Here is a 27,539-nt window from a genome sequence, read left to right as displayed (position 1 = left end):
TGCGTACGTGTGTGCGTATGGTTTTGCCAACGCCATTGGAAATGCTGGGGTGTCCAGCAAGGTTATTTTTGGATCAGTGACAGAGTGTCAATGGCTGCAGATGCGTCGCAAAGGAAGGCTCTGAGATACCAGCAGACCCTGGTAGGTCTTTCCCAGTCTACCTATACCAGCCTGGCTGTTTGCTGTCCTGTCTGTCTTTTAAAAACTGTTGACTTTCTCCTCATGCTCTGCCACTACACCTACTTTATCTATTTACCTGTCACTAAATCTTCTCCTGTCATTCTTCACTCTAGTCATAGTTTCAGTCGAGCTTTTGCTTTCTCTTCCTCCACAGTTAGTTCCCGGTCACTTTTTTTTTTTGTCTCGCTGCTGCATCCTTTTGCTTCGTCGTTCTTGTTTCTCTGTTACATCACACCAACTGCTCCTCGTGCCCAACTGTCAATTGGTGCTCCTCATCGCCGCTCTCTTCTTCTGCTGAGTTTTTTTTTTTTGAGAAAGATTTCTGCAACTTCATCTCAAGTTCAGCAGCTCTCGAACACATTAACAGTCGGCAGAGTTTTACACCGCCCACGTCGCAAAATGCTGTGTGAAGGCGATAAATGCAAACTCAGTAAACAGGAATTTGATTATTTGGCTTTCAGAAATCAAGCTTTTGCTTGGTCTCTTACCTTTGTACATGTGTTCTTTGTGCCACTCAAGCTGCAGCCTTGTAAAGTCATCTCTTTTTTTTATGTGTTGGTGGTTATAAATACCTATATACAGGGAACCTGAGCAGACAGGTTAGATATACATGCTGAAATGAAGTCATGTCACCATGTCATCTGTTTAAAAGCTCATCAGGAGTGATTCTCCCAGAAGCAATTTGACGCGTCTCGAACCATTTAACAACATTGACTTTTTATTTTTGCATTTTTATCCAAACCCATTACTGCGAGAGGCAGCAAACTGTTGTTTTCTGCAGAGTTGATTGTGTGTTATTAGACGTGATAATGAGCAATCAAGGCAGGAATAGCTTCGGGGGAGGTGTATGTAATTGTAAATAACAAAGAGTTTTGATACTTTCCCCTCCTCTTCGAGACGATGGACCATTTCCCAAAGCAAATCCCTGACCCGCCATGAGCCTCTTGAATGGCGACAGGTCAGATATAAATATGAAATCTCAATCAAACTGTTTACAAGCTTAACGTCCCTGCAAAGCCACACATCTCTCAGGTGTGAAAGCTTCTGTGTCGTCTGTGTGCGAGAGACAGGAAACAAGATCCTCTGAGGATTTCAGGAGTTCATGTGTAGAGCTGTTAATAGATTGTCCTGATATGTAATTCATTTATTGATCAGGCGCAGGTGTTGGCTGTGTGTATTTTCAGGTTGGCTCTCAGATTCACACCGTTGCTGTGAGTGAATGGTGGACGACTGTGATTTTTACTGGGTAAAAGTTGGTTGAATTTGATTTAAGAAAAAGTTGAAAGTCCTTCAGAAACTTTTTTTCACGAGCAACTGCCATTTCAATTGCTTTTACGTAACTGGATTTGACTTTTTAGTAAGGACCAGCTTCACATTGAAGAATGTGGAGCTTTGAAAGCATGTTTAAGGATCAGACTTTATATTAGAGGTTTAAGTGATGGTTGAGTGATGAGCAACTGCGGAAAAGTGACGCTGTTTTAACAAGAAGTACAAAAGGAACAAATAAAAAGGAAGTAAAAATAAACAAGATAGAGTTAGATGAGTGCTTCATCTGTACTAAACAGTTTTAGATGATGTCCTTCACTGCCTGGCCAAAAAAGTCACCTCATGGATTTCACCAAACAGATGGTTTGGGGTAGCTTCAGTTGAGCAGGTCTTGGTCAGCAGACTACCTGAATATACTGAACGACCAGGTTTTCCATCAACTGTTTCTTTTCTTTCCTGTTGGCACGACTGCATTCCAGGACAACTTGGTAGAAAATGCCAGAAATCTTCAGGCCTAAATTGTGAAAGAACGGTTCAGGGAGCATGAGACTTGAGAATTGAGAATCTTTGGGATGTCCCATCATCAGCACAAGATAATAATGCAGGATGAAAATTACCCGTGTGACATTGGACAAGCTTATTGAAACAGTGCTTCTCTTTTTTCTTTTGCTAGACTGTGCGTAAAGACCAGTATGGTTTATAATAATTAACAAGGGAAATAGAATTAAAGAAGAAGCTTAATTCGAAGCCAGTTTGAAGTAAATTATTTTATGGTTTTATATTTTCTTATATGTTTTGAATCTTCATGATTTTAATTATTGCACACTGAAGCTCACCTGCTATGCACAGACAGGTTCCACCTGAAATTCTTTGTATTTCATCATTTTGAAGTTCACCAGTTGAAGTGGCTCTGTGTGCTTCACCTGGTCCACGATGCAGCATCTCTCTCTCGTCTGAATGTTGTTGCGAAGAGTCACAACAAACTTGCTTTTGAGTGTGTGAAAATTTAGCCCTTCCTTTCCCTGTAATTGCTTCTTAATTCTATATTTGTTGACAGAGAAAACGTGTTAAATGAGGGGGAATTTACCCTGAAATGAGGGATTTCCAACATGGAGCATCACGGCGTATCCAGTCCAAAATACTATATAATACAAGCGCTTATAAAAAGTTCCCTTTCAGCCAGTTTCAGCTCAATTTTGATGTCCTCTGACCCGCAAATCACCAAATTAATGCGTGCTGAGCTTGTACAGTTGCGTTATCCTCCAAGTGCCACAACTGTTGTTGACCCTTGACCTTGACAAAGAGGAAGCTCCCTCTGTGGACTCATGTGACTCTGACACACTCCAGCAGGATGGTGAGAACAGGAAGCTGTGTGTGTGTCTGTCTGGAGTGCACTCACACACACACACACACACACACACACACACACAGGCTGTATGTTTGTACCTGCATCGATACAGCCAGTTGTGTGTTACAGTTTTTATGAGGGATGTGGTTAAAAAACCAGGTTGTGTGAGGAGACGAGCGGCGAAATAGATCTCATAAGTCTCAAATGTTACAGGCTGCTAAAGTGGATCATGATCACCTGCCAAATGTCTCGCTCTCTGGAACGACGGGGATGTAGACAATTAAGCCATTAAACTTCATACCATATTGCTGTCACTGGATGTTTTTTCAATTATAGATGTAGTTATAATGTAATAATGAAACCATTAGCCATAACATCAGTGGCTTTGAGATGAATTGCCGCGTTGTAAAACGGTGTCAATAACTTGTCATTGTTTTGTGTAAAGGTTAAAGCGCTCCATCTGTCTGCACAGCAAAGCCCCCTGGGACAAATGGGCTGAAAAAGGGACAAACGGCGTTGAGAGAGAGAGAATGGGAGAAGTGTGGAGAAGTGTGTCAGTGAACATTGGGTCACACTGCTGCTAAAATTATCGACGAGTAAGGTTTCACCTCAAGGGTGGGGGCTTAGATGGATGAGGACAAGGGGTGGTGAGAGGGAAAGTTTGAGTGGGGGAGAAAGGCGAAAGGCTGCCAGGAGAGTTCAGGCGCAGGTGAGAACTTGGAAAGAAACTATAAGAAACTATTTGTGGCGTTGAAAAAGTCAGGTTTCAAATGTACGGTTCCTTTATTGAAGTCTGGGGGAAGAAAACAAATGAAATACTTATCCTGTAAACTAAGATTACTATTGATCAATGCTACTTTTGGAGAACAGGGCCAATATAACGACGGAGTACAGTCAGTTTGTCCGTGCTGGTGACTCAGAATGAACACCTGAAGTGATATCCTGGTACTTTTCTGCCCCAAAAATATTAAAAACAGAAGTTAAAATGATTAAATTCATAATTATTTCTTATGGAAAACATTTCTGTATGTGTCGCTTTCAAATTTAGTTTACATTTGCCAAGTTCAACAAAAAAAACAGTCTTTCTCAACAATACAAGGAGATGCAATTGTACTTTTAAGAAGTCAAACTGCAAATATTAGGGGCTGGCCTGAGGAAATAACGTACTGGTTTAAGCCAGACTGAAACCCTTTGTTACATGTCACCATCCTTCCTTTATTACTATGACCATTATTATTATGTGTTCCTTCTTTCTCTGAAGGGGTCATTGATGAAGTTAAAGGAACTGAAATACACCTCAACAATAGTGATTACAAACTGACAATAACACTCCATAAATCAGAACCCATGGAGACAAAGTTCCAGCACCAACACACCCAAAGTTGGAGGAAGTGCTTAGGTTCACTAAACCGACTGAGGCTTGCTGTGAATCTTTACAAGAAATGCAAACAACATGCTCGTTGGAATAAAAAAAATAACCATCTCTCTGGTCCCCTATGGACCCTCAAAACACTTGACCACAGCTGGATCATGACGGACAGTGATCCACTTGCTTGCTTTGAAGTCACAGACTGGCCATGCTCAGTCCTACATCATCGTCCTTTTTAACTCTTATCCCCCTGCTCGTGCTCTCAGATCTGCAGACCAGCTGCTTACTGTCCCCAGGGCAGGGCCGGAAACAGAGGGTGGTAGAGCTCCCGTCCAGTGGAATAATCTTCCACTTAGAACAAGACAAGCCACCTCTGTTTCATCCTCCAAAGCTCTTTTATTAACTCAGTCAAATAGGTGGTGGCAATGCACCTATTGCACCTGTTTTTACTTCCTGTGTTTTGGAATGTATGTATTTTCATGAATGTAAACTAAGCGCTTTCTGAACTTGTTTTAAAAAAAAGTCTTAAACCAATAAAGCCTTTTATGATTGTTATTACTATTATTGCTACCGTTATTATCATCAGTCCCTCAGTTGGTTGCTTTAGTGAAGCATGTCATCGCTGTTCGAGGCACTGACAGGACAGTATAGTATTGTTCACACTGTCCCACGCAGTGATAATATGGTTATGCTCCCCTCTCAGTCAGCAGGTATTATTTTCATACCTGAACTTGTGTCCTGCCTTCCTGGTATCATTCATGATCCCGCCACAGGACTCTGCTGGATCGGCCTCCCGACTGAATTAAGAGCTGCTGACAATTTATTGTCAACCTAAGTGCCTGTATTAACCTCTGGTGCTTTCCCCTTCATTTGTGTGTGTGTGTGTGTGTGTGTGCATGTATTCACAGCTCTGACTATACCTGTCAGTCACTGAAGTCTATACTGTATGGAAGCAGGTAGGGTTTGTTTCTGTCACACCGGCATGACAGGAAAGGACAAATATAAGACACAGATATCCAGAGAGGGAATTACTGTACATTGGAGTCAAGCAAGAAAGTGAGCGGAGACTTACAGGCAGGAACGGGCTGAAAAGATGAGGGAGCGCATCAACACTTTTGAGACAGTTTTGAATATAGATCAGTTTCTGGTAAGTGTCACTATGTGGTGTATGGAAGTGTTGTTAAAAGTTCACACTGTTTTTTTTTTTTTCTTATAGTGGTGCACTTTAGTATGGAAGCCCAGAAAGGCATAGCAGGGATCAGCTTTCTAACCTCTGAAGTATTCTAATTCTAAATATCATTATTGTTTCTGTGACAGAAGATTAACAAAATAAAAGGTTTTTTGGAGAGTTGGAACAAAAGCCATCCTGGCAAAAGTCAGTTGGATTTATCTTTTCATTTGGCAAAAGCAAAAAACAGACTGGAGAGTAAAAGACTTTTTTCACCTGCTCACAAGTCATTGAGTTGGGAGAAAAAAATTAATTTGGTCAGACTTTGTCAGAAAACGGACAATAAAAATCAGATCTTTTTGAGTTGCCTTTCAGGGCTTCCGTAATCTCGGCTTTAATTACAGGATAACTTACATCTTGGCTTTGTCTTGTCTCACTCCTGTAGACCTGAAATTAAAGTCCCTTTTTGATTATTACATGTAAACTAGGCTTCAGGGGGGTTGAATACCCCCGTATAACCGTTAAGTTGCACTGTAGACTTCTATGTAAGACATGGTTTTGTTTGTTTTTATCTTTTAGCTGCATCGACTCTCCTTAATTAGAACGTGACAGCTTGAACAGCGTTTGGATGAGATGTGGAATTGTTATGCTGGTTAATTAGTGTTTGCATATGGAGACGTGCTGGTGTGGAATTTGTGTGTGTGTGTGTGTGTGTGTGTGTGCGCGCAGTGGGGGTTAATCTCCTGATCTGTCCATCAGTGAGTGGGTCAGATTTTATCATTAACCTTGTGCCACAGGACAGGGCTATATTGTTGTAAAGTCCAACCACACACACACACACATTTTCATTTCGCACGCTTACAAACACAAACACAAACCCTTCCCACTGAACAACCCACACAAACACACGCAGCCATTTATGAATATGCAGCTCTCCTTCGTGAGGGATTCAGGAATGTGCTGTTATTTTTTTAATTAACTCTCAATGTCAGGCTGCCCTTAAACCTCTGAATTTATTAGCAGCGCTCGCTGTGGCTGAAGCTCTCACTCTCCTCCACTCTACAACCTGTTTCCGTATTTGTTTATTTTCAAGATTTCGAGACTTTCTTGTGTTTCACAGTACATATCGCCTTTTTTACAAGCTGGCTCGGTAAGGGTCAGATCTACGACTGTGTTCACAGCTCCTGACAGCTCACAGGCATAATTTACCCACAGGCTTTTTATTCCTAACAAAGCCCGGGGAGGGATGGCTTACATTTCTCCATTTTCCTCCACCTATGAGGCTTGCAATAAGCACGACCAAAGAAGCTTGAGTTCTTACAAGACTTCTCTCTAGAAGCTATTAATGAGAGGTACAAGTGTCTGAGCTGTGCAGTAATGCCTGACTACTTTCATGTGTCCATGGAGAGATTAAAGGGAGAAATGTGCCGAGACATAATAAGAGCTATCAGGAAGGGGGGATTTTATTGAAGGTATATGAGTGTGAGTAGGGGAGAAAGAGGAGCGACAAGAGGCTGTTTTATATCTTTTTTTTATGGACAGAGAGTGCCAAGGTCAACCCACATTCTTGGAGCTAAACAACAACAGCAGCAATGTTCAAAAGCGTGAGAAAGTTGAGGAAACGCCAACCGCTGATGCCAGTTTAGATCCTTGTGTGGTTCAGTGTGTGTAAAGGGTATACAAGGTTGCATGGTGACATGATGTATACACAAGGTTGACAGATGAAAAAAGCAAAGTGTCCTGACGTGAAAGAATCGCAGCTTCCAGTGGCCTTCTCACGCTGTCACTCTGCTTCAGTTGTTTCCTTTTTAACACTCAGGGTCATGTTTTCAATAATATAGAGTCACAGTCCAGTTGAATTGACACACAAATGTAAAATGTTCATCATGATTCAAGAGTCCATGATGACATCCTCAAAATTTTAGAGCAACTTTGAATCAACTGTTTCAGGTCTGAAAATATGTCACAGGAGCTGCCAAACAAAAGCGATGCTGTGTTTTTGAATACGGTACAGAATTCAGTTCAATTAAGGGTTTCCAGTGTGACCATAATCTTTGAATTTCTTGTGACGTGTTCTTTATTATTAAGCTGCTATTTGCAAGTTGTATGTCAAGCCTTAAAAACTGTCTGATATGTAAATGGGTGCATGTAAAATACGATAAACAGAAGAGAAAGAGGTTGAAAATAAGCAAAGGATTTCTCACATCAGGTCTGTTAAAGGCTTTGGGAGAGTATTACACGCTGTATATGTGAAAACAAAGTCTTACAAAGCCTTTTGTGGCTCTAAGCTGGAAATGAACCTCCTGAAGTGTTCAGAATAAAGGCGGTTAAGTAGATGCTGTGAGACCATTTTAAAAATTGAGTTGTCGAGTTTGAAAGAAGGAATCTTATCAGACCTCCAAAGACTCTGCCTAAAGCTACATTAACCACAGCTACTTTAAAGTTTTGGTGGTCGAGTTGCATTGTGGGTGATGTAGGCACCAGATTTTTTGCACTTTTTAGGATCAAGTGGAGTGTATTCTTTTTGCCATTTAGAATAGTAATTAGAACTTCTTTTATCAAAGTGAATAAACTCTATTTGGTTAACTGCTCTGACTTCTAAAGAAGTGATTCATCGTCCGTGCCATCTTATCCAATAGAGCAGGGCCGCTGTTTCCCTGCTTCAACACACCTGATTCAGATGAAATGGATCTCTTCAAAAGATTGTTAAGTTCTGCACAAGCCTGCTAATGATGCATTGTGTTGAAGCAGGGAAACATCTAAAACCTGCAGGACAGCGGCTCTCGAGGCTCGGATGTGGACATCCCTGCAATGGAGGGATCACTATAGCTGAAGCTTATCCCTGACGACATTAGTCCCACACAAGACTAAAACTACGGCCTTCTTACCATGATGACAGTACCAGTGTCAGGTGGCTTTTGGTGCCTGTTTGCATTGTGACAGGTTTGAGAGCCTGTCATGAGAGCGTTTCTTGTGTTTGATGAACACCTTGTAGGTGCATCACTGCCACTTATGTAACTGGTTTTGATTAATAAAACAATAATAATATCTTCCAGATTCTCCTCCTGTTGCCACTGACGTCAGTGGCTCCAGCTTTGACTCCAGCGGTCTTGTTGAGACGGCTTTTTGGCTTCTGCATCAGTCTCTTTTTAATTGAAATGCGTGAAACTGATTCTAGATAAAACACTGCATTGTGTTGATTTGTCTCTACTCCACAAGTAGAGATGCTCGTTCTTTAGCAGGTTCAAACGCAGGATCCTCTGACTCTGGTGTCACTGCAAAATAAATGCTATGCAACATGTATGTAAAACTATTAGTTCAATCCTTCTACACAACAGAGAAGAGAGGATACTGTTGATTAACAGCTGTCTTTGGTAAAATGTTTAAGCAACCTTTCTTTCGATCTCTGTGAACAGTTCAGATGTTCCTGTTGTTTCTGCCCCTGGTTTTGATGGTGCCTGGTGCCAGTGGCTGTTTGATGATGTTGATGGATTAGTACTCTGGTGTTAATGTGTAGTGCAGCGAGATAGTCTGCAGTGTTGAACAGGAGACCGAACAGCGACAGAGCTGCTGCCACATCATGCAAAAGACAGCTGATGAAGAACAGGTAAAGACATGAGGACCAAAGGCTCCATCTGGTCAGAGGGTGATTTATTTATTTTTTTAACTCTAATTTGTTTTGAATGGGGCTAAAATACATCTTTCTCTACCATTTTTTTTTATACATTACTGTTTTTTTTCCCATTGTTGCTCTGTTAATTTTCAGACACTCACAAAGATAGTTAAAAAGTACAAAGATGGAGGAGGATTGTGGTTCAATTGCAAGAGTGTAAACCTTCTTATCTTCACTTGAAGCAGTCCTGTTCTTCATTCGAAGGACTTTTTTGTGAAATGTTTCTCTGAAGCAGATTAAAGGGCAGAATTTTGTCTTAGATTTGATTTGCAGTACCTGAAGTAATACTTTGCACTTTTGTTAAAAGTGTTTTGTTCACTGCAAGTCTAAACTCATTAGTCACTACTCGGATGTGAACCGCGTGCCTTTATGTGGAACTGATTCCGACTGGAAAGCTGCAAAAAGAGATGCCATTTTTGATTGATTGCATTATACACATGCACATACTATCCTATTTGCATGTGTACATGAAGAACAAAGACAAGACAACCGATTTCTGTCACACAATTTTGCTAAAAAAACATGCTGACATTTGTTTGACTTCCTAGAAATGAAGTAATCAAGTCATTTTCTATTCCAGAAAGTGATCGAGAACAATTATTTTGGATTCAAACTGAGCTAAAACCCCCCAAAAAACATTATTTAAGGATAATACAAAGTACAAAATAAGTAAAACTAGAACAGTGGTTTGCTTCTCTTTGTGTAAATCACTTCCTTGTGGTTAGCTGGAGGCATTTAGAGTGTGAAAGTGTAAAGTTGTTAGCAGTGTAACATTGTTTTGAATAACAGTTTGTGGTTCATATTGTCTAACAGGATTTAAAATAACCCACTAGACGATTTAGAGGCATCGAAGGTTTTCAAAGGCCTTCAGCAGTAACTGTGTGGCCACCTGCTATGCGGAACATTCATGTATTAATTATAAACTTCTATATTAGTCACATTGTCATGTGGACGTATTGAGTCATGGATAACAGTAGACTGGTTATGTGAAGCTGTTGTTTTACTTTGTGCCATTTGACTAAAGTAAATCTCTCCAAAAAACAACTTGCTCTGACTCGTCCTGTCAGTCGGTAAACGCTGAAGCTTTTTCACAGCAGATGAGGTTGCAGATTGTTGCTGCACCTTTACTTCATGAGTTCAGGAGATAATTATGTGCTGGTATCGGAGCCTTCATCCTGCAGGGCCTCCTGGTTGGATGTGTCAGCTCTGCTTTCCTGTGTGAACATGAGACTGAAATGCGTGGCAGCCAGCTCTCCTTGTGATTTAGTTTGTGTGCTGGGATGCATGTGATCTGTAGGTTTCAGTTGCACCTCGTAGCTGCTCCGGGATATGCAGTCTTTTACAGCTTCTGTGGTTTTAAAGAGTGCGGCGCAAACTGATCACGAGGTGTCGTGTTTTCTGACTGAGTGCTTGTGTGTTTGGCAGCGTGTGTGTGCGTGTGTGTTTCTGTGACTGTAAGTGTAAAGCGAGCACATAGTCGGAAGGGGAAGATGTGGAATGTCCTCTTCTAAAGGATCTCCTCCTCTGGCTCTTCTCCAGCCTCTTCCACCACTCAGGGAGGGGTTTTTCCGTTCTCTATGCCCGTTTTTTCTATTTCTGTCTCTCAGGGTATTCAGGTTGGTGTGTATCTCTTACACACACGCCGCACATTTCCATCTCTTTCTTGTTATCTCAAGACTCTCTCCTCAGGATCTAGTTTTATCCTACTGCTAAGTCTTGGTTGTCAAATTTATTTCTCCTCGTGCCTCTCTGTCCTCTCATCGCTTCTCTTCAGTCTCTCTTCTGTTTTTTTGCTTGACTACAATACCAAAAAACATGATTTCTTGACTTGGTGCTTTTTGTTTCTTACTGATTGTCAGTATTTTCCCCGTACAGCTGTACGGAGAGTACAGGGAGCAACTGGGAAACTTTGCCCGACGGGAGGCGGCCCGTCTGCTGACAGAGAGACAATGGAGAAAACAAGCAGGGGAGAGCACGTCAGGCCGCAGAGGCCACAGCCGGCGGCATCATCATCACGCTGTGACCTTGGAGTCACATCAAAGTCATACCTCTTCTACAAAGAAGCCTCGCCCGTACTCCAAATGCCAAGGTGAGCAAAACAAGAAAATCTACAGTCAGATTAGAGACATTCAGGTGCTTCACACAGAATATTCTCTATATAAAAAAAGCAGCTTTGATGGCAGCTTCTGCTGTACAGTCTCAGCTTTTTATGAGCAATCCGCTTTTTTTTCATCCAGTTTTTCTTTGTAAGAAAGCTCTGCAGAGAGAGAGCATTTATATATCTGATGGCTTCAGTTTCTGGATACTGTGCACGTTATGATTTTACATGCAACATGATAAGCTCATGAATTATGATACAGTGTTTTAACACCACCAGGAATCAAGGCAGTGACATTTTAAGCCCACTGAGATTAAGAGTACCCTCGTGCTCCTCAGCCACACATACATATATATAGTTTTTATTCATTTCAGCTATTTTTCCATTACCTACCATAAGGTCTGAATACAGTTTTCAAAGCTTTTGTCCTCGTCTTAAATTACTGCCTAAAAACGTTGTGGGGAATAATAAATGGACTTTATAAAGCACTTTTCTAGTCTTATAAATAACTGACAGTGCCTCTCACTACCAGCCACATCCACCTATTCATACACAAACATTCATACAGCCCCTAGAAGTCTATACAGTGTTTAGCCTTTACAATACTTTTTTAATCATACAATCAAATTCACACTGAAGTGAACGCATTAGAGGCAATGTGGGGTCCAGTGTTTTGCTCATGGACACTTCAATATGCGGCCTCGGGAGGTCAGGGATTGAACCACCAACTAACCAAATGGCAAACAAACCCTTGAAAGTTGAGCACAAATAAAGAATGAGCACACTTTGTTCTTATTGGAAGGATGTCAGAGACAATATTGTGAACATCTGCACTATCAAACGTGAACCTGACCTTAATTTGTGCATCTGTTGGCTCTTTGTCAGACTCACCCCTCTGACCCTGTTGGTGTGGTTTTGGATTGTGGTGTAACGTCTATTTTGTCCAGAACTTATTCTTGAAAACTAACATTTTGTTTAAGATTCGTATCGCATTACATTGCAGGGTAATTCTGCCATAAAAGACATCTTAACTCAGCTTTTACAAATGAAAACAGTAGGCAACCCAGGGTTTTTGGGTTTGTTTGATATTATAAACAAATCAGGATATTTCACTCAGCTGCACTGATTTTTATCAGAGTGCCTCAGCTTTCCGGAGGTAAATCAATTGGGGAGTCAAATACTGTTACTTTTGACCAGACATTAATGTTTTCATGTTTTCTTCCTAATTCTTTGAGTTTAATTGATTTACTTCCAGTTCAGCCTTGATCACAATGGGTAAATCCCTCTTGGGCCCTTTTACAATAATTGACCTTTAGTAATCAGGAGATAAATACACTGTGAATCATTAGTTTTATATCTCTGACCCAGATTGTTTGGCTCGTGTGCGCCGGTACATTGTGACAAAGTTGGGGGAGGACTGGATTTTTTTGGTTCTTCTGGGGCTGACTATGGCTCTGGTCAGCTGGAGTATGGACTACACCAGCGCCAAGAGCCTGCAAGGTAACACTAGTTAAACTCACAAAGTTTACTGCTGTCAAATCTGACGTTTGATAACACAGGAATTTATTTTCTGCTGCAGTGAATTACTCTGCTAATCCTTATGGGTGTCATTCTATCCTGTTTTTTCTTGTTTCTGTTGTATTTCTGTTTTTCAGCTTACAAATGGATACATGGGGAGCTTAAGGGCAATGTGGCACTGCAGTACCTTGCCTGGGTTACATATCCCACGATCCTCGTCGTGTTCGCCTCGCTCTTCTGTCACCTTGTTTCCCCACAAGCCATTGGTTAGCTCTCCATTTCTTGTCAGCCTCTGTCATCCTCTATTATTATATTGTCATCACTTGTGAAACAGCAGCATTATAACATCTGTTTTTTTTTGTTTGTTTTGTTTTTGCTGAAGACACCATGCTTTTTTCCAGATAATTCATCCCCTCCTCTGTCTTTTCTCTACCTTTTCACAGGTTCTGGTATCCCAGAGCTAAAAACAATCCTAAGAGGTGTAGTCCTGAAGGAGTATCTGACCCTCAAAGCTTTCGTAGCTAAAGTCATTGGCCTGACTGCTGGCCTGGGCAGTGGGATGCCAGTGGGCAAAGAGGTAAACTTTTTACGGTTTATCTTGCTCTGTCACATCCATTCATCTGCCATCACCACCATCTTTGTGTCATTTTGTTCTCCATCACTCTATCTGCTCTTTTATTCAAGCCCATAGTGTAATAAATCATCTTCTGTCATGTTTTTCCTCAGTCCCTCATCTCACGGGACTGAGGCAGATTATTCAAGTCCAGCAAAGGAGTACATTCATTTTCCCCATTACAGTAGCAGGGCAACTGTCACATCCAGCAATTACTCAGTGATTTATGTGTTCTGATACAGCATGGCCCAGTTTAGACTCTTTGTTTTACAGGCAGTAGTCTGTGTGGATAACGTTACATGCTGCTCATCAGTGTCAGTAATATCCTCCCATCACCTCCAGGGTCCTTTTGTCCACATTGCCAGTATCTGTGCGGCAGTGCTGAGTCGATTCATGTCAATCTTCTCTGGAGTCTATGAGGTAAGCCGAAGCCCTGACCAAAAGAATACATTAATCCTAACATTTGTCTCTTTACTGAGTGCAGTGAAAATGCTAATGCAGATGACAAATGCAGTTTTTCTGATTTGAGTCGCTTTATTGTTGTCTTTGTTGTAGTTTCAGGGTTCCCGCTGGCATTAAAAGTCTGTTTGTCCAATTTGGGATAAAAGCTCAATGGCGTTCATACCTGGCATATGGATTTCTAGTCATCATACATGTCATTGGTCACTTCATTTAATTGGTTGATATCTGTGCTGAAACTTTAGTTTAACTTCTCTCGACCGTAAGTGACGTTAGCAAAGCAAAGTAACAGAACCATCATTTAGTCCAGCAACGGGAGATATCACCCACTTGAAAATAAAACTTTCAACATTATAAGTTAGAATTTAGGCGTTGTAAATTTATTTTAGGTGATAGAAACAAGGGAGGTAAGATGTCTTTTGAGTTGAAATAAGATCAGGTATTAACACTGAAACTACAGTGGTCTAAATAACATTGATATTGTTGATATTATTCTCGCTATATATGAGCATGTTAATAGGGCACAGTTTACTGGGTTTTTTTGCTCTTGAAGATGACTGAACATCACACAAACAGCTGTAGACTGAGATTTCAAATCACGGTGTTTGCGTCGGCATTTGGTTTCTGTCACTGGTTGAAAATATTTGTGAAAGACAGCGAACGTTTCAGTTGACTCTAAAGTAGACAGGTTAGCACGCTGACTTTAGCCGTAAGCTAAAAGTATCACTGTTGACTAAAGAGAAATTTTCTTCGACCTTTTCATCATCTCCTTTTTACTTGACGAGATCTTGAATAACAAACAAGTCTCTCTGGGATCTTTGAGTCCCAGACATTCACTGACATGTCTTTAATGCTGAAGAAAGTGGGAACCCTGTGACTGTTTCCCTGTCCGTCTTTCTCCTGCACAGCTCACGTGCTACCCTCCCGGTTTCTCTTGTTTCTTTGTTTTGATCTCTCCATCACACCTCGTCTGTGTTTGTGTCTCACTGTATTAATAGTGTGACCATTATATCTGGCATGTGTATTAACAGTGACCTCCCATGTCCCTGTTTCCCTCTTTCACCGCTCTACCTCTCCATGTCTACCCACCTCCCATTTGACTTCCTCACTCATTCCTGCTTGCCTATGTCCCCCATCCGTCTCCACCCTTTACCCACAACCCCAGAATGGCACCCATAACCAGGACCTGTTGGTGTGTGCGTGTGCCGTAGGAGTGGCCACCTGTTTCGCTGCCCCTATAGGAGGCAAGTCCTGCCGTGCTTGAACAGACGCAGGTCTCTGGTCAGCTTTGTCCTCCTCATAGAACAATGTGTGGAGCTTAAATCTGACCTTAGACCAGTGTGCAGCATTATAGGTGATAAATAACACTGAATAAATGTATTATTTCAACTTTTTTATTCAGTTACAACACTGCACCTTGAATTATAAGATTTTTGAAAGATTTTTCTGTGAAAAGTCTGTTTGTTTTGCCTTTTCTCTCGCTTGTAAATACAATTCTGGATTCTGGACTCAATGTTTGCAGACAGAGCTTAGAGCACATTATGCTGGTCTTCCGACAGCAAGAACAGCTGCTTTGCTTTTTTTTATTTGCCCATACAAGATTAAGAAAAAAAAAAAGAACAATGTGTGTAACTGTTTAACAAGAGGAAGGTCAAGACAAACATGACAGAATAAAAAAAAATAAAAAAACAACTTTTCAGGTACTTGCATAATCAATATTGTCCAGTCTTGTGTTTTTAAAGGTACATTTGAATATATGCCTGAATGTAAAAGAGAAAAGTCAAAGTTTAGATTAAGCAGACCCTCACAATCACTCAGAAAATCCACAAATTAGCCCCAAACAACAACATGCTTATGAAGTCAGGTATCATATAATCATCCTGGAGTCCCTGTGAGGTTTTAATGAATTGATCAAAGATCAGAAAACACACATTGTTCTTCTCTCCTGTAGCTCAACTTAAAATCATACACTGAATCTTGTAATTTAAGGTCAGTATTGATCAGTGTTTCATGTCTGCTACCTTCAGTTTTTGTTCTGCTATCAGTTGCAGGGATCTGTCTCCATGTGTCAAGACGATGTGACTACTTGGTTTGTTTCCTGTTTGCTCAATTGTTTCTTCTGAGTTCTAAAACTCCTATCGGCATGTGCATCCTCTGCTTTATATCCTCTTGTATTGATGTGTTCTTGTCACTTTTTATCCCACTCCAATGAGCATTATTTATTCACTTTAATCCATTTTGCGTCCTCACTGTCAATTCTTCCCCCTGTCCTCTCCACCCTGATCTTTTGTTCCCTCTTTCTCCAACTCACTCTCACGGTCTTGTTCCGTGTCACCTTTACCCCACTCCTCCCCCACCACCATCACTCTCAACCTCACGTTCTTTTCATCCCTCATTCCCTGTCTCACCCCTTCACCTGCCCCCTGTTTTTTCCTCTTCCTCTCTGTTTTCTGTGTCAGTAGAACCCTTATGGTTACACAGACATACTGACTGTTGGCTGTGCCGTGGGGGTGGGATGCTGTTTCGGCACTCCACTTGGAGGTACTGTACAACTTGCATGCTGCCTCTCTTCTAAACATCCTCCTGTATTGGATCAATACTGCGATTAAGTTGCACTCTTTGAGTTCCACCTGAAATGTGTTGGCTGCACAGCATGTCGTAACCAACTGTGAACATCAGCAAATTGTTTGCATGCACGTTCTTAAACAATTTTTAACACTCTTTGTTAAATGGGAAAAAAAAAAGATGGTTAAAGAAATGTAGGATGTTGAAAGGGTCGTTCGTGTCAGTTCAGCCTAATTTTAGAACCTTGGGAGGGTCACACCCTTTTACAGAGGTCAGGTTTACAATTCTGGGGACAGGCAATAAAATAATAATGTATGTATAATGTATTTCTTTTTTCAAATTAAAAAAATTCACTGCTCCAAAAGAATTAAAGATTTTTTTTTTATAGATCTTCCTCTGTACAGGTTTAAGGCTGCAGGTGGTTTAATTCAACCTGTACAGGTGTCTCCAGAATGAAAATATTAAAAAGAGCGCATTTCAACCACAAGGAGCACATTATACCATATGAGTATCTTAATTTAAGATATGTAGATTTTCTATTTCAGAAAATGAATTGATGTCAAAAAACACTTATTATCTGCTTGCACATACATTCCAGTCGTCACCTTACACCCTAGAAAAAAAAAATTTTAGCTACGTTGGAAAATGTGAAAGGAAATCTATTCAGCTAAGGGAAGATAAAACAGATCAATAGGATAACGTTCCAACCCATAACTGAGCCTGAAATTTCCCCAATTTATCACCTGCATTCATTTTCTGTAGTAGTAGAAGTAGTCTGAAATAAGAAATTAGCCTGTGAGTGAAAACGTCTGGTTGACTTGACACGTAATATCCCTGCAGATAAAGATTTAGTCCTGAAACATTTACTTCAGATCAGCACCAGAAAGACGAAAGTCAGATCGGATCGAATACCTGTCACCCAGTTGACGCCAGTATCATTGGATATGCACGCAAAGATTAACATGTAAAAACATCAAATCAGTCATCAAATAATACGTTTTACCTTCATAATGTAATTACAGCACACAGAAAGGCTTTGTTTTTATTTCACAAGCTCAGGCCTCTTCAGATTTATTCTCCCACAGAGACCAAGAGCTTTTGTCAAGCAGCCAACTTACATCATTCAGAAACAGTTGTGTGCTGCCTCATCTGCTGTAGTGTAGTGATGAGTCAGATTAAAAAGACACAGCCCCACAGCAACAACAACAAAGATCAACACTGCAACTCGAACAAATCACCCTCTGCAGCGCAGAAGTGAGCCAATTGGTTCAGATTATTTGATTTAGTTATTCCATGATTAGAGGTGCCGTTTATTCTGTAATCACCTTCTCTTGGATGTGAAAGTTTGTTGTGATTGTTTGGCTTTGCGTCTTACACACTTTGACATTTGGGCTGTTTGTGAGACTAAACAAGGACTTTCAAGAGGTCAGCTTCAAGGAATCTTTCAATGTCTTTTTTAAACTTCACATAGCTAAATATCTCAGTTAATTGAAAGAACAGCTGTCTGTTGATTGATAAGTAATGCAAATAATCATTAGTTGCTTTCATTCAATTAATCTTTAACACAAACGCTCCTCATTATGCAGAGTCTGCTGCGGGACTCCATCTTGCTCTTCTTAATGACTGTTTTTGTGACTCTGGCTGCAGGTTTAATCTTGTTTGACTAATCATACATCTTGCTGATGGTGGATAAGAATCTGAATGCCAAAGACTCATCGCAGTACTTAGGTCACAAAATATTAAAAACCTTGTATATTCTAGATTTAACTGCTGAAATATTTTTAGTCTTTAGATACATTTTCCTCCTTGTCTTCTGTTCAGATGCCTTTGTTTTTCTGACAAAAAAAATGTCAGATGTTTATTTTATTGCTTCACATTCTGATTATGCTGTTGTGTGTTTTAGAGAAAGACAACATTATTTACTTGTGTTTGAGTGTGTGTTCCCTCCCTGCGGTTCTCCTGTTGTGTATAATTATACCTTCAGCTTCAAGGGTCGTTGGACTCTTTCAGCTTTTTTAACTAATCTCTGCCCTCTTTCACCTTCCTCTCCCTTTTTCTCCCTTTTTTCTCTGTCCATCCTCATTTTTCCTCCTCCCTGTAATCCCTTCTCTCCCTCTGTCTTTCCTCTCCTCCCTCTCCTCTCTTTCCACCATCACCAGGGGTGCTATTCAGTATTGAGGTCACGTCTACTTACTTTGCTGTGAGGAATTACTGGCGGGGATACTTTGCTGCCACATTCAGCGCCTTCATATTCAGGGTGCTCTCTGTTTGGAACAAAGATGCTGGTGAGAAACACATTCAACACACACACACACACGAGCCGCCAAAGACAGCTGAGCTTGCATTTCATTAAAAATTGCTGAAAATGACAGCAAAGTAATATTTACTTCTTTAGATAAACCAGAAATGTTTCAAGTCATCACTTACAGTATGAAACCAATTCAGCAGCAATGTACAGAGCTCTTTATATTCATATTATCCAAATACTGCATATATTTCTAGAATATGCAGTTAAAAAAACTTGGTATATTGATAAAGTGACATGTAGATTTTTGTACCAGATAAAAGCCAAAGAGACAAACCTTATCGATTTTTACTCTTTAATCCACCCAAACATCTTCAATAAGCTGAGTTCAGTTGGCAAACATCAACTTCTCAGAGTTTACATTAAAGATTTTCCAATATGTTCCCCCTTTTCTACACTGATCAGCCACAAGATAAAAACCCCTGGCAGTTGAAATGAATATTGCTGATCATATTGTTGAACTACAATGCTCTGCTGAGTGTTTTCGAGGTGCTGGCGTTCATTTAAATGTTACTTTGACACATAGCGCCCACCTAAACATTGATGCAGATCAAGCCTCCCACCACCAGCAGAACAGTGAATGCATCCTGTCACACTGCAACCTCCAAACATCCCGGATCCCAACCCACTCGACTTTCCACAGGATGCATCACAAAGGGTCTCATCCACAGACTGACATGTCACGAGACATGAGGGATTTTAATGTTTTGGCTCATAGGTGTAAAGAAGTTTGAGTCTACATGTCTAATGTTTCCTCTAATCTTTGCTTTTATAACCATTGTAGTTTTCTGTGTTCTGTTGTGAACAAAATGTAGGTTTATGAGATTTGTAGATCACTGCTTTCTGTTTTTCTTTACATTTTAAACAGCGTCCCAACTTTTCTGGAATCAGGGTTATAGAGGAAAAGTCTTCTTTTTCTTGTGCAAATGAGTACAACTCAAACTGAAAAGAGACTGAGAAAAATGGGTCTGATGTTAATGGGTTTCTTTGCTAAATTCTTTTTCTCCTCCTGTCTCAGTCACGATCACGGCTCTGTTCAAAACTAACTTCCGGATGGATTTCCCCTTTGACCTGCAGGAGCTGCCTGCATTTGCAATAATAGGGTGAGGGTATTTGTGACTCCATTTATCAGCCATTGCCTGTTGTCGTAAGATGAGCTTGTTCTCTGTAAACTCTTTACTCATGTTTTAGGATCTCATGTGGCTTCCTGGGAGCGTTCTTTGTTTACCTGAACAGACAGGTGGTTCTCTTCATGAGAAGACCGACGGCTCTCACACGCTTTCTAACCAAACAGTAAGATCCCAACTCACATGCACACACACACACACACACACACACACATTGATGTGGGTCTCGTTTCTTGACTTGCAGTGATTCTGGTAGCAGGCACTGTTCCCTGGAACTGAAACCATTTGTGCATTTAAATCCAATTCCTCTTAATGTTTCTCAGCTCCACTCTCCAAACTCATCAGTCTCACAACACTGGCCAGAACAGCAGCAGAGCCTTAACAACCTTTCAGACAGTTATTCGCTCAATGGGGGGATTCACTTATCCTCTGAGACTCAACAGTCAGGGAACATTAGTCTTTACCATTTGGATGAGGAGAGCTGCAGTACCAAGAGAGCCATACAATCAGTGCTGACACTTATTTATATTGCAAGCAATGTTGTAGGTTTCTGAAAGAACACTGTTCCTCTTAATGTGTTTATGTCTGTGTTCGTGTGCACGCCCAGTCGTTTGATCTATCCAGGTGCAGTGACGCTCATCATCGCCACCATCACATTTCCTCCCGGTTTTGGACAATTTATGGCCGCAGAGGTGAGACCGAATCAATCTCATGCTCACTGATTTCTTTTGTATGTGTGTTCATTACTATTTCTAGAGTTTTGTTAAAAAAGATAAATGAATAAATGGAGGTGACTGAGGTTGGATTGTATGGTTTTGTCACATAGTAGCTTATAAGTTGACTTCACTGATTTTTATTTTTTATTTTTTGAGAAAAGTCTGTTTACGGGTGTAGGGAAGTTCTTTAAAAAGTAGGGTCAAGGGTTTTTTGTCTCCGACATTTTAAAATGTAGCATGAGTGGTATGTTTAGGAGAGCAGCAACCAGCCTCATCTGTGTGTCTGCAGAGGTGGTGTTGAAGCGCAATGTTGGGCGTAGGTCATCTGTATTTGGAGGTTCTTAGAGCCCAATACGCTGTGGTTAGTCAACACGTTAAAGTGATGAAAAACAGACGGAGACTCTAAAAATCCACTTTTTTTTGCATCTGTCAAAGACATACAAACAACCTTTCTGGTTCTGTTGCATTGGTTCAGATCCCCTCTTCAAACTGAACATCCAACAGTGTTACTGGAATGCATTTTTTTATATCAGCAGAGTAGACTGAGTCATTAAATGAACCGCTTATGAGAGCTATCCTTACACTTATGTAATATTTTAATTTGAAGACCATCTCTCTGAGCTAATGTGGTATAAATTTCCATTTTCAGATGCTTAAAAATAAAAACACTTTTCAGCTTTTTCACTCAAATGCTGGGGTTTCCAGTCTCTCAGCTCTCTATCAACGATTATACAGACTGAAAAAGACCAACAGAATAATGCAGAACATAATGATTTTCATATAGGCTCATCTGTGATTCCTGATGCTTCAGTTTGAATTTATGCTAAAAAATGTCCAGTTTATATTGGACAACAATTGAAAGTGTGGAAATCGAAGCTTTTAGAAATTGTTGCTTCCATTTTGTTATTGATAATGTCTCATTAGATTCGAATCTCTACAGCTGTTTTTGCTTCCTGTACTGCAACCCTCTTTGCATTTAGGCTATTTATATACACTTTACTGCATGTAAATGAATGTATTTCAGTGTGATCCTTTTTTTTCTCTAGTCTTTATCTATTTAGATGGGAAGGGATGTATGTATTTTACCCTCACTGACTCTCTCATCCTGATCCAACAACAAAATGTGTCGTTCACACATATGTTCCCTCTGGCAGCTGATGCCCAGAGAGTGTATCAACTCTCTCTTCGATAATTTCACCTGGACTAAAATCTCAGGATACCCCCCTCCTCCAGGCCTCGGGCGCTCCTCCGCATGGCTTCATCCCCATGTCAGCGTCTTCGTCATCCTCCTCCTCTTCTTTGTCATGAAGGTATCTCGCCCTCCCTCTTATTGCGCACAGTAGATGTTGGAAAGAAATATCATGAAAACCCACTGGGCTCGATCCTACCTTGATCCTGTTTTTGTGTTGCAGTTCTGGATGTCAGCAGTTTCCACCACAATGCCCATCCCCTCGGGCGCCTTTATGCCAGTGTTCATATTAGGTAAGAGGATTTTGTATTGCGAATGCAGTATCTCCTGCTGAGCAACAGTTCAGTTTGTCTTTACCAGCATGCCTTATCTTTCTGCTCAAGGAGCTGCTTTCGGTCGCCTGGTCGGGGAGATCATGGCCACTCTTTTCCCAAATGGAATAATGTTTGATGGGATAGTCTATCGCATCCTGCCGGGGGGCTACGCTGTCATTGGTCAGTCTCTTAACCTTCAGCTATGATCTAAAAAAACACTTTCAGTTAATGACTTTGAACTCTCGCATTTTACCAAACATTTATGAATGATTTTACACTTGTGTATGTATTTAAAGATCTGCTGTCGTTTCTCCTAAGCTAAATGCTTTCTGGATCAGACTTTGAACAAAGGCAGTAGTGTCCTCTGGGTACAGTCTCGATGTTCTTTTCAGATACTTTAAGATGTAACCGGAAGGGAACTTTAAGAGTGATTTACATATGTGATTTTTTCATAGTGATTTTTTTTAGGGCCAAATGAACTTATTGTTTGATCCACAAGAATCTTACAAATGAATGATAATACAGAGGAACTACACCTTCAGCTTGTACTCTACATCCTCCCCTCCGCTTTCTGCCAGGTGCGGCAGCGATGACGGGCGCCGTCACACATACCGTTTCCACGGCAGTAATCTGCTTCGAGCTGACTGGTCAGATCTCGCACATTTTACCCATGATGGTGGCAGTCATCCTTGCCAACATGGTGGCCCAGGGTCTGCAGCCTTCTCTCTACGACTCCATCATCCAGGTGAAGAAGCTGCCTTACCTGCCTGAGCTGGCACTCGGGCACATCAGGTAAAAACCTTTCTTTTGTTTTTCTGTTCAGCTCATTTTGAAGGAAAAATAGTATTTATAGTTGTGTTACTGCATTTCCAGCAAATATAACATCTTTGTGGAGGACATCATGGTGCGCAAAGTGAAATTCTTGTCTTCTCAATCCACCTTTCGGGAATTGAATCACCTGCTCGAGACAACAACCCTAAAAACCATCCCGCTGGTCGACTCTAAAGGTAGGATGACCTACATCATCACATTGGTTCTGGATGTGTCTTTCTTTCCTTTGAAAGGCTTAAAGTTAAAGGATTAGAACAATTTATTGAAGAGACCACATAAAACTTAACCTAATTCTTTGATCATTTTCCAGGCTCAATGCTGAGGCTAACTCCTTTCTTACAGCAATTAGTATGAAAATATATCTAAATGCTAAGCTATACTTTTAATAACCTGCAGAATCCATGATTCTACTCGGCTCGATTGAGAGGACAGAGCTTCAAGCTGTCTTCGACTGGTGGCTCTCACCAGAAAGGCGAGTCTTTGAAAGAGGTCAGAGTTCACCCGGTCAGGGCTCCAAAGTCAGCTGGGAGTCTTTCACCTTTGTGGATGAGGAGGGAGAAGAGAACGTGGACAAGGTGGAAGACCCACCTTAAGGTTTAATTTAATCTCATTTGCCTTTGATATTTACCATGCATTCATCGCCTGTGTTGTAACCCTCAGACTGCCACTCCTGTGCAAGAGGAATGTAATGGGCCCATCCCATCCCCAAAGCCCCAGGAGCCCTCCACCAATCACACAGGCTCAGGTAACAGCACTTCCACTGCACATCACCTCAGGTTAACCCATCAGATATCAGTCTTTCTTCTCTGACATGTGCTGCTGTACCATGTTGTCAGACAAACGCAAGCTGCCTTCTGTCAGGAGGACTCTTCAGAGACTCTTCTCCTCAACATCTTCATCAGGCCAGACTGAAACTCAGGTACTCAAGATCAACCTCACACACAAATCCCTGTGAGGCGAAGAGCTCAAAGGAGCGGTGCATCATTGATCTGCTGTCAAGTTGGCAGTGAATGGCAGCATGAGCCAACTGTGCTAACGTAATGGGAGGAGCATAACATGATGCGTGCATAACTGAGCTGACATCATTAGTTAATGCTTTAAAACCACCTGGGGGCATCTTATTTTCTGTATAGGAGTTGAAACTGGCCCATTATTTCTGTTTTTACCCCTTTTGTCTACAGGAAGCCACGCTGCCTCCGCTGACTGATACCATGGCCCCAGAGGAGGTATTACACAACACGGATTCACCATCCACACAGTCAACAATGAGCTAACAAACCAGTGTCCTAATCAGTGATTAGAAAATTCATCTTAACTGAGTCTGTCTCTCTGCCTTGTGATTGGCTTATGCAGATCAAAGCCTGGGAAGAGGCAGAGCTGGACAAACCAGTCGATATGGAGCAGATACGCATAGATCCGTCCCCATTTCAGCTGGTGGAAAGAACGTCTCTGCACAAGGTGACTGGAGCATCAAACTGATGATGTGTCATCACACGCAAAGACCCTGCACAGACAGTCCGATTCATACACAGCTGTATTTCAAATTTTTTTTGCCACGGTCCATTCCAGGATCCTTAAACCATCTCAGCATGTTAAACTACATCAAATCTTATTTCTTTAGTCAATAAATAAACCGATGTGTTACAAATACATTTTAGAATATTGGTAGGGAACCATCACATGCTGTGAGAGTTTAGGGAGTCACTGATCCCGACCCAGTAACAGTCCAGCACATAACCTCCTGGAATGTGTTTTTGATACATGAACTTTGAGGGGCTAGCAGGCAGATCTTGGTTGCTTTGAACAGGTTATTGAGTCTTTTTTCAGTCATTATACCAAGCTGAAATGAGTTGTACATTTAGCAAATAAAAATCACGTCAATTGTTAATTCAATCTTCCCTGTAGAATAACATTGCAGCTAATAGGATGCAGTTTAATCCTGACTGCTGTTTACTGCAAGCCTCACACATTACAACTTTAAAATAACTGAAATATTCCTTCGACAAAGAGCAGGTTTTATACTTTTTTTTTCTTTTGGCATTTTTGTTCTCTGTTGAGCACGATCCAGGCCTGGACTATATTTTGCAGATTTATGTTGTAGACACCATTGGGACCCCTAGAAAGTGATATGAAATACAATGAGAAAGTGGATTTTATGTAATATGTTCTCTTCAAATACCTTGTTTTTTCCTTTACCATTTTTCCCATCTTGACATCTTTATTATGTTTTACTCTGTAGGAGCTTGTTTTCCTCTGGTTTCTGTTTTATAGTGTAGCTCTCCAGTTGTTTATATCATGTCCAGCTTTGTAAGATTTATGTCTGCTTTGGTTTTTTTTCCTTTTATTGTTTGTGAAAATACATTAATAAATTACTGGAGTGCTCCTATGTATACATATATGTATAAAAATATAAATATGTTTGTATATATACAAAATGCTATACATATATGTATATATGTATAGCATTTTGTTTTTCTGTAAATGGTGGCAATCACTGAGGACTGGACACTGAGAATTTTATCCTTTAGCTTACTGCATTTTGTTTCCGTCTGTTAAATTACAAAGACTTGAATCCTACATATTATGCCTCAGCAATGTAGCACTGTCTTATTCTATATTTCCTCTTAAAGAGAAATTGTTTACAAATGCAGTCATGCAAGCAGAATGCTGTCACAGTACATCGCATTTAACACTGACTGCATCATGTTCTCCTCTGTCTCATTACTCAGACCCACACTCTGTTCTCCCTGCTGGGTCTCAGTCACGCCTATGTCACCAGCATTGGGAAGCTGGTGGGTGTTGTGGCACTGAAAGAGGTAAAGTCTCTTTGTCTGCATGTTTTTTTGTCACCTCTCTTGGTTTGATCTTGTAATGTGGCATGACTGAGCTGTGATGATCTCACTTTGTGTGCAGTTGTTGTGCTCTGATTCATGCTGCTATTCCATCAATATTCCTCCCAACTCATCTCCTTGGATGTTCACTTTTCTGATCGCATATTGTCGCTTTCATGTGTTTTTTTGCTTTGTGATTTGCCTCTGCATATGTTTGAACCTTGTTTTCTAACTTGTAACAGTTGCAGAAGGCTATAGAGGGCTCAACTCGCAGCGGGGTGAGGCTTCGTCCCCCTCTGGCCAGCTTCAGAGATGCCAGCCGGAAAACAAAGAAGCACCAGCCTTCCTCATCCACCGCTTCCTCGCCCACGCGGGACAGAGACCTGTGGGGGGAGGGGAGCAGAAGGGATGGGGAGCTGGTGAGGAAGGAGTCCAGGGAGGATTCCCGAGGGAAGGTGCCCTCTTTCAGAGGAGTTTCCGAGTCTGATACGGCTCCCTCCTCACCCAGCAGCATGGGAAGCACAAATGGCTGCTCCACCTCTGCAAGAGGAGCTGAGGGCGCTGCTCAGGACGCAGCATCCCCCTCCACCTCCTCCCCTGTCTCACCTTCACCTCCCACCTCCCCTGTTTCACACACCAGCCCTGTCCTCACGCTGTCCTCCCTGCAGGAGGAGAGGGAGAGCGAGGAGTCAGATGAGCCTATTTAGACGGAGTGGGTTTCAAGAAGAAAGACTTTGCCCTGGTTTTGATTTCTCTTGTTTGGCCCAGAGACAGAGCTTCAGTGTGGGTGATGGAGACGGGCCTCACAGACATTAAGCTCTCAACGAGCAGGACGAGCTGGTGCACACAAAGCTCTTGAAACTTGTAGTACAGGATAGTTTTTTTTCTACTCTCACAACAGTCTCACTTTGTCACTCTTTTAAATCTCAGGTGCCTTTCTGTGTTTTATTAACTGCAGATAACCATGTTCAGTCCCACATATCACTGATGTTCCACCTCCGTCCGAGTGTAGCCAGTGTTGAATGTAGCTCATCACTGTCTTTATCAATATCTGTTGATTTCACGAAGAACAGGCGAGCTACTAATAACCGAAAGCAATGACCTGTACGATACTGAAATAATATATTCATACAAAGTTAATTAACCTGGCCTAAAGGTCAAAGAGATCACACATTTAAAGTTTACTGATTGAGGTTGATTTTAATTTCTATTCAACTTATCTTTCCTGTACGGTAAATATGTTTAAATCACTATAAGCAATTTGTAATTTTTAAGAATAATAAAATCTAAAATTGTCCACAAACTTATTTGAATTGTTTAAAGTTCACATCTTAATGTGTTACTTTGACAAAATTCACAAATGATCATTGGTGGTAAGTTATTCTTATCTAATGGAGTCTTGCACTTCTGTACAGTCGTGAAGTCCTGGCATTTTTATACTACTTTATGTTTCTTTATGCTTCATTGTATTTTGAAACTGAATATTGCAGTTTTTACTCTTAAATAGTTATTTCAGAGCTCTGGTTTCTCCATTTCAAATAAAATTTCCACAAAACAGTCAACTTTAAACGCACAGGTGAAGCTTTAACTACCCAAAAGTGTATTAAGTTGTAACAATTAGTCACTTTGATGGCTTTAAATACAGCTACCATGTAATGCCTCCGTAACAATATTTCAAATAAGGTGTATGTATTATTAATATAAGCCGTTAATAAAAGTAAAGTGCAACTTTGCATGATTGATACTTTATACTATGAGTAAGTTTCGCTGATGAAGGTAGTTTGTAGGGTATTTTTATACTGAGTCATTGATGCTTTTGATATTTGTTCCACTGCTTCTAATTAACACAGAAGAGAAAAATACCATGATGCTTTAAAGTTTGTGCACCCTTCAGAATTGACCATATTTCTGCATCAAACACATTTTCATGTAAAAGAAAATACAGCTCCAATTAAACAAATTAAACGCA

General features: G+C 40.8%; 1 protein-coding gene across 1 annotated transcript; it reads left to right on the top strand.

Moving 5' to 3' along the window:
* On the top strand, window positions 1-27,539 carry clcn1b (chloride channel, voltage-sensitive 1b). Its single transcript, XM_072394050.1, has 23 exons — window positions 1-141; window positions 10,880-11,093; window positions 12,471-12,602; window positions 12,758-12,886; window positions 13,064-13,197; window positions 13,576-13,653; window positions 16,155-16,233; window positions 18,417-18,542; window positions 19,581-19,665; window positions 19,754-19,855; window positions 20,297-20,381; window positions 21,560-21,715; window positions 21,818-21,887; window positions 21,978-22,088; window positions 22,487-22,700; window positions 22,782-22,915; window positions 23,136-23,314; window positions 23,400-23,484; window positions 23,576-23,658; window positions 23,921-23,965; window positions 24,093-24,197; window positions 25,469-25,555; window positions 25,813-27,539. The coding sequence occupies exons 1-23, from the start codon at window positions 91-93 to the stop codon at window positions 26,275-26,277; spliced, it is 2,949 nt and encodes a 982-aa protein (XP_072250151.1). The 5' UTR covers window positions 1-90; the 3' UTR covers window positions 26,278-27,539.

This window comes from Leuresthes tenuis, unplaced genomic scaffold (genome assembly GCF_036924035.1).
Source record: "Leuresthes tenuis unplaced genomic scaffold, fLeuTen1.0.hap1 SCAF_10, whole genome shotgun sequence".
NCBI classification, from domain to species: Eukaryota; Metazoa; Chordata; class Actinopteri; order Atheriniformes; family Atherinopsidae; genus Leuresthes; species Leuresthes tenuis.
Note: the sequence above shows the minus strand (reverse complement) of the source record. Positions and strands in the feature narration are given on the sequence as shown.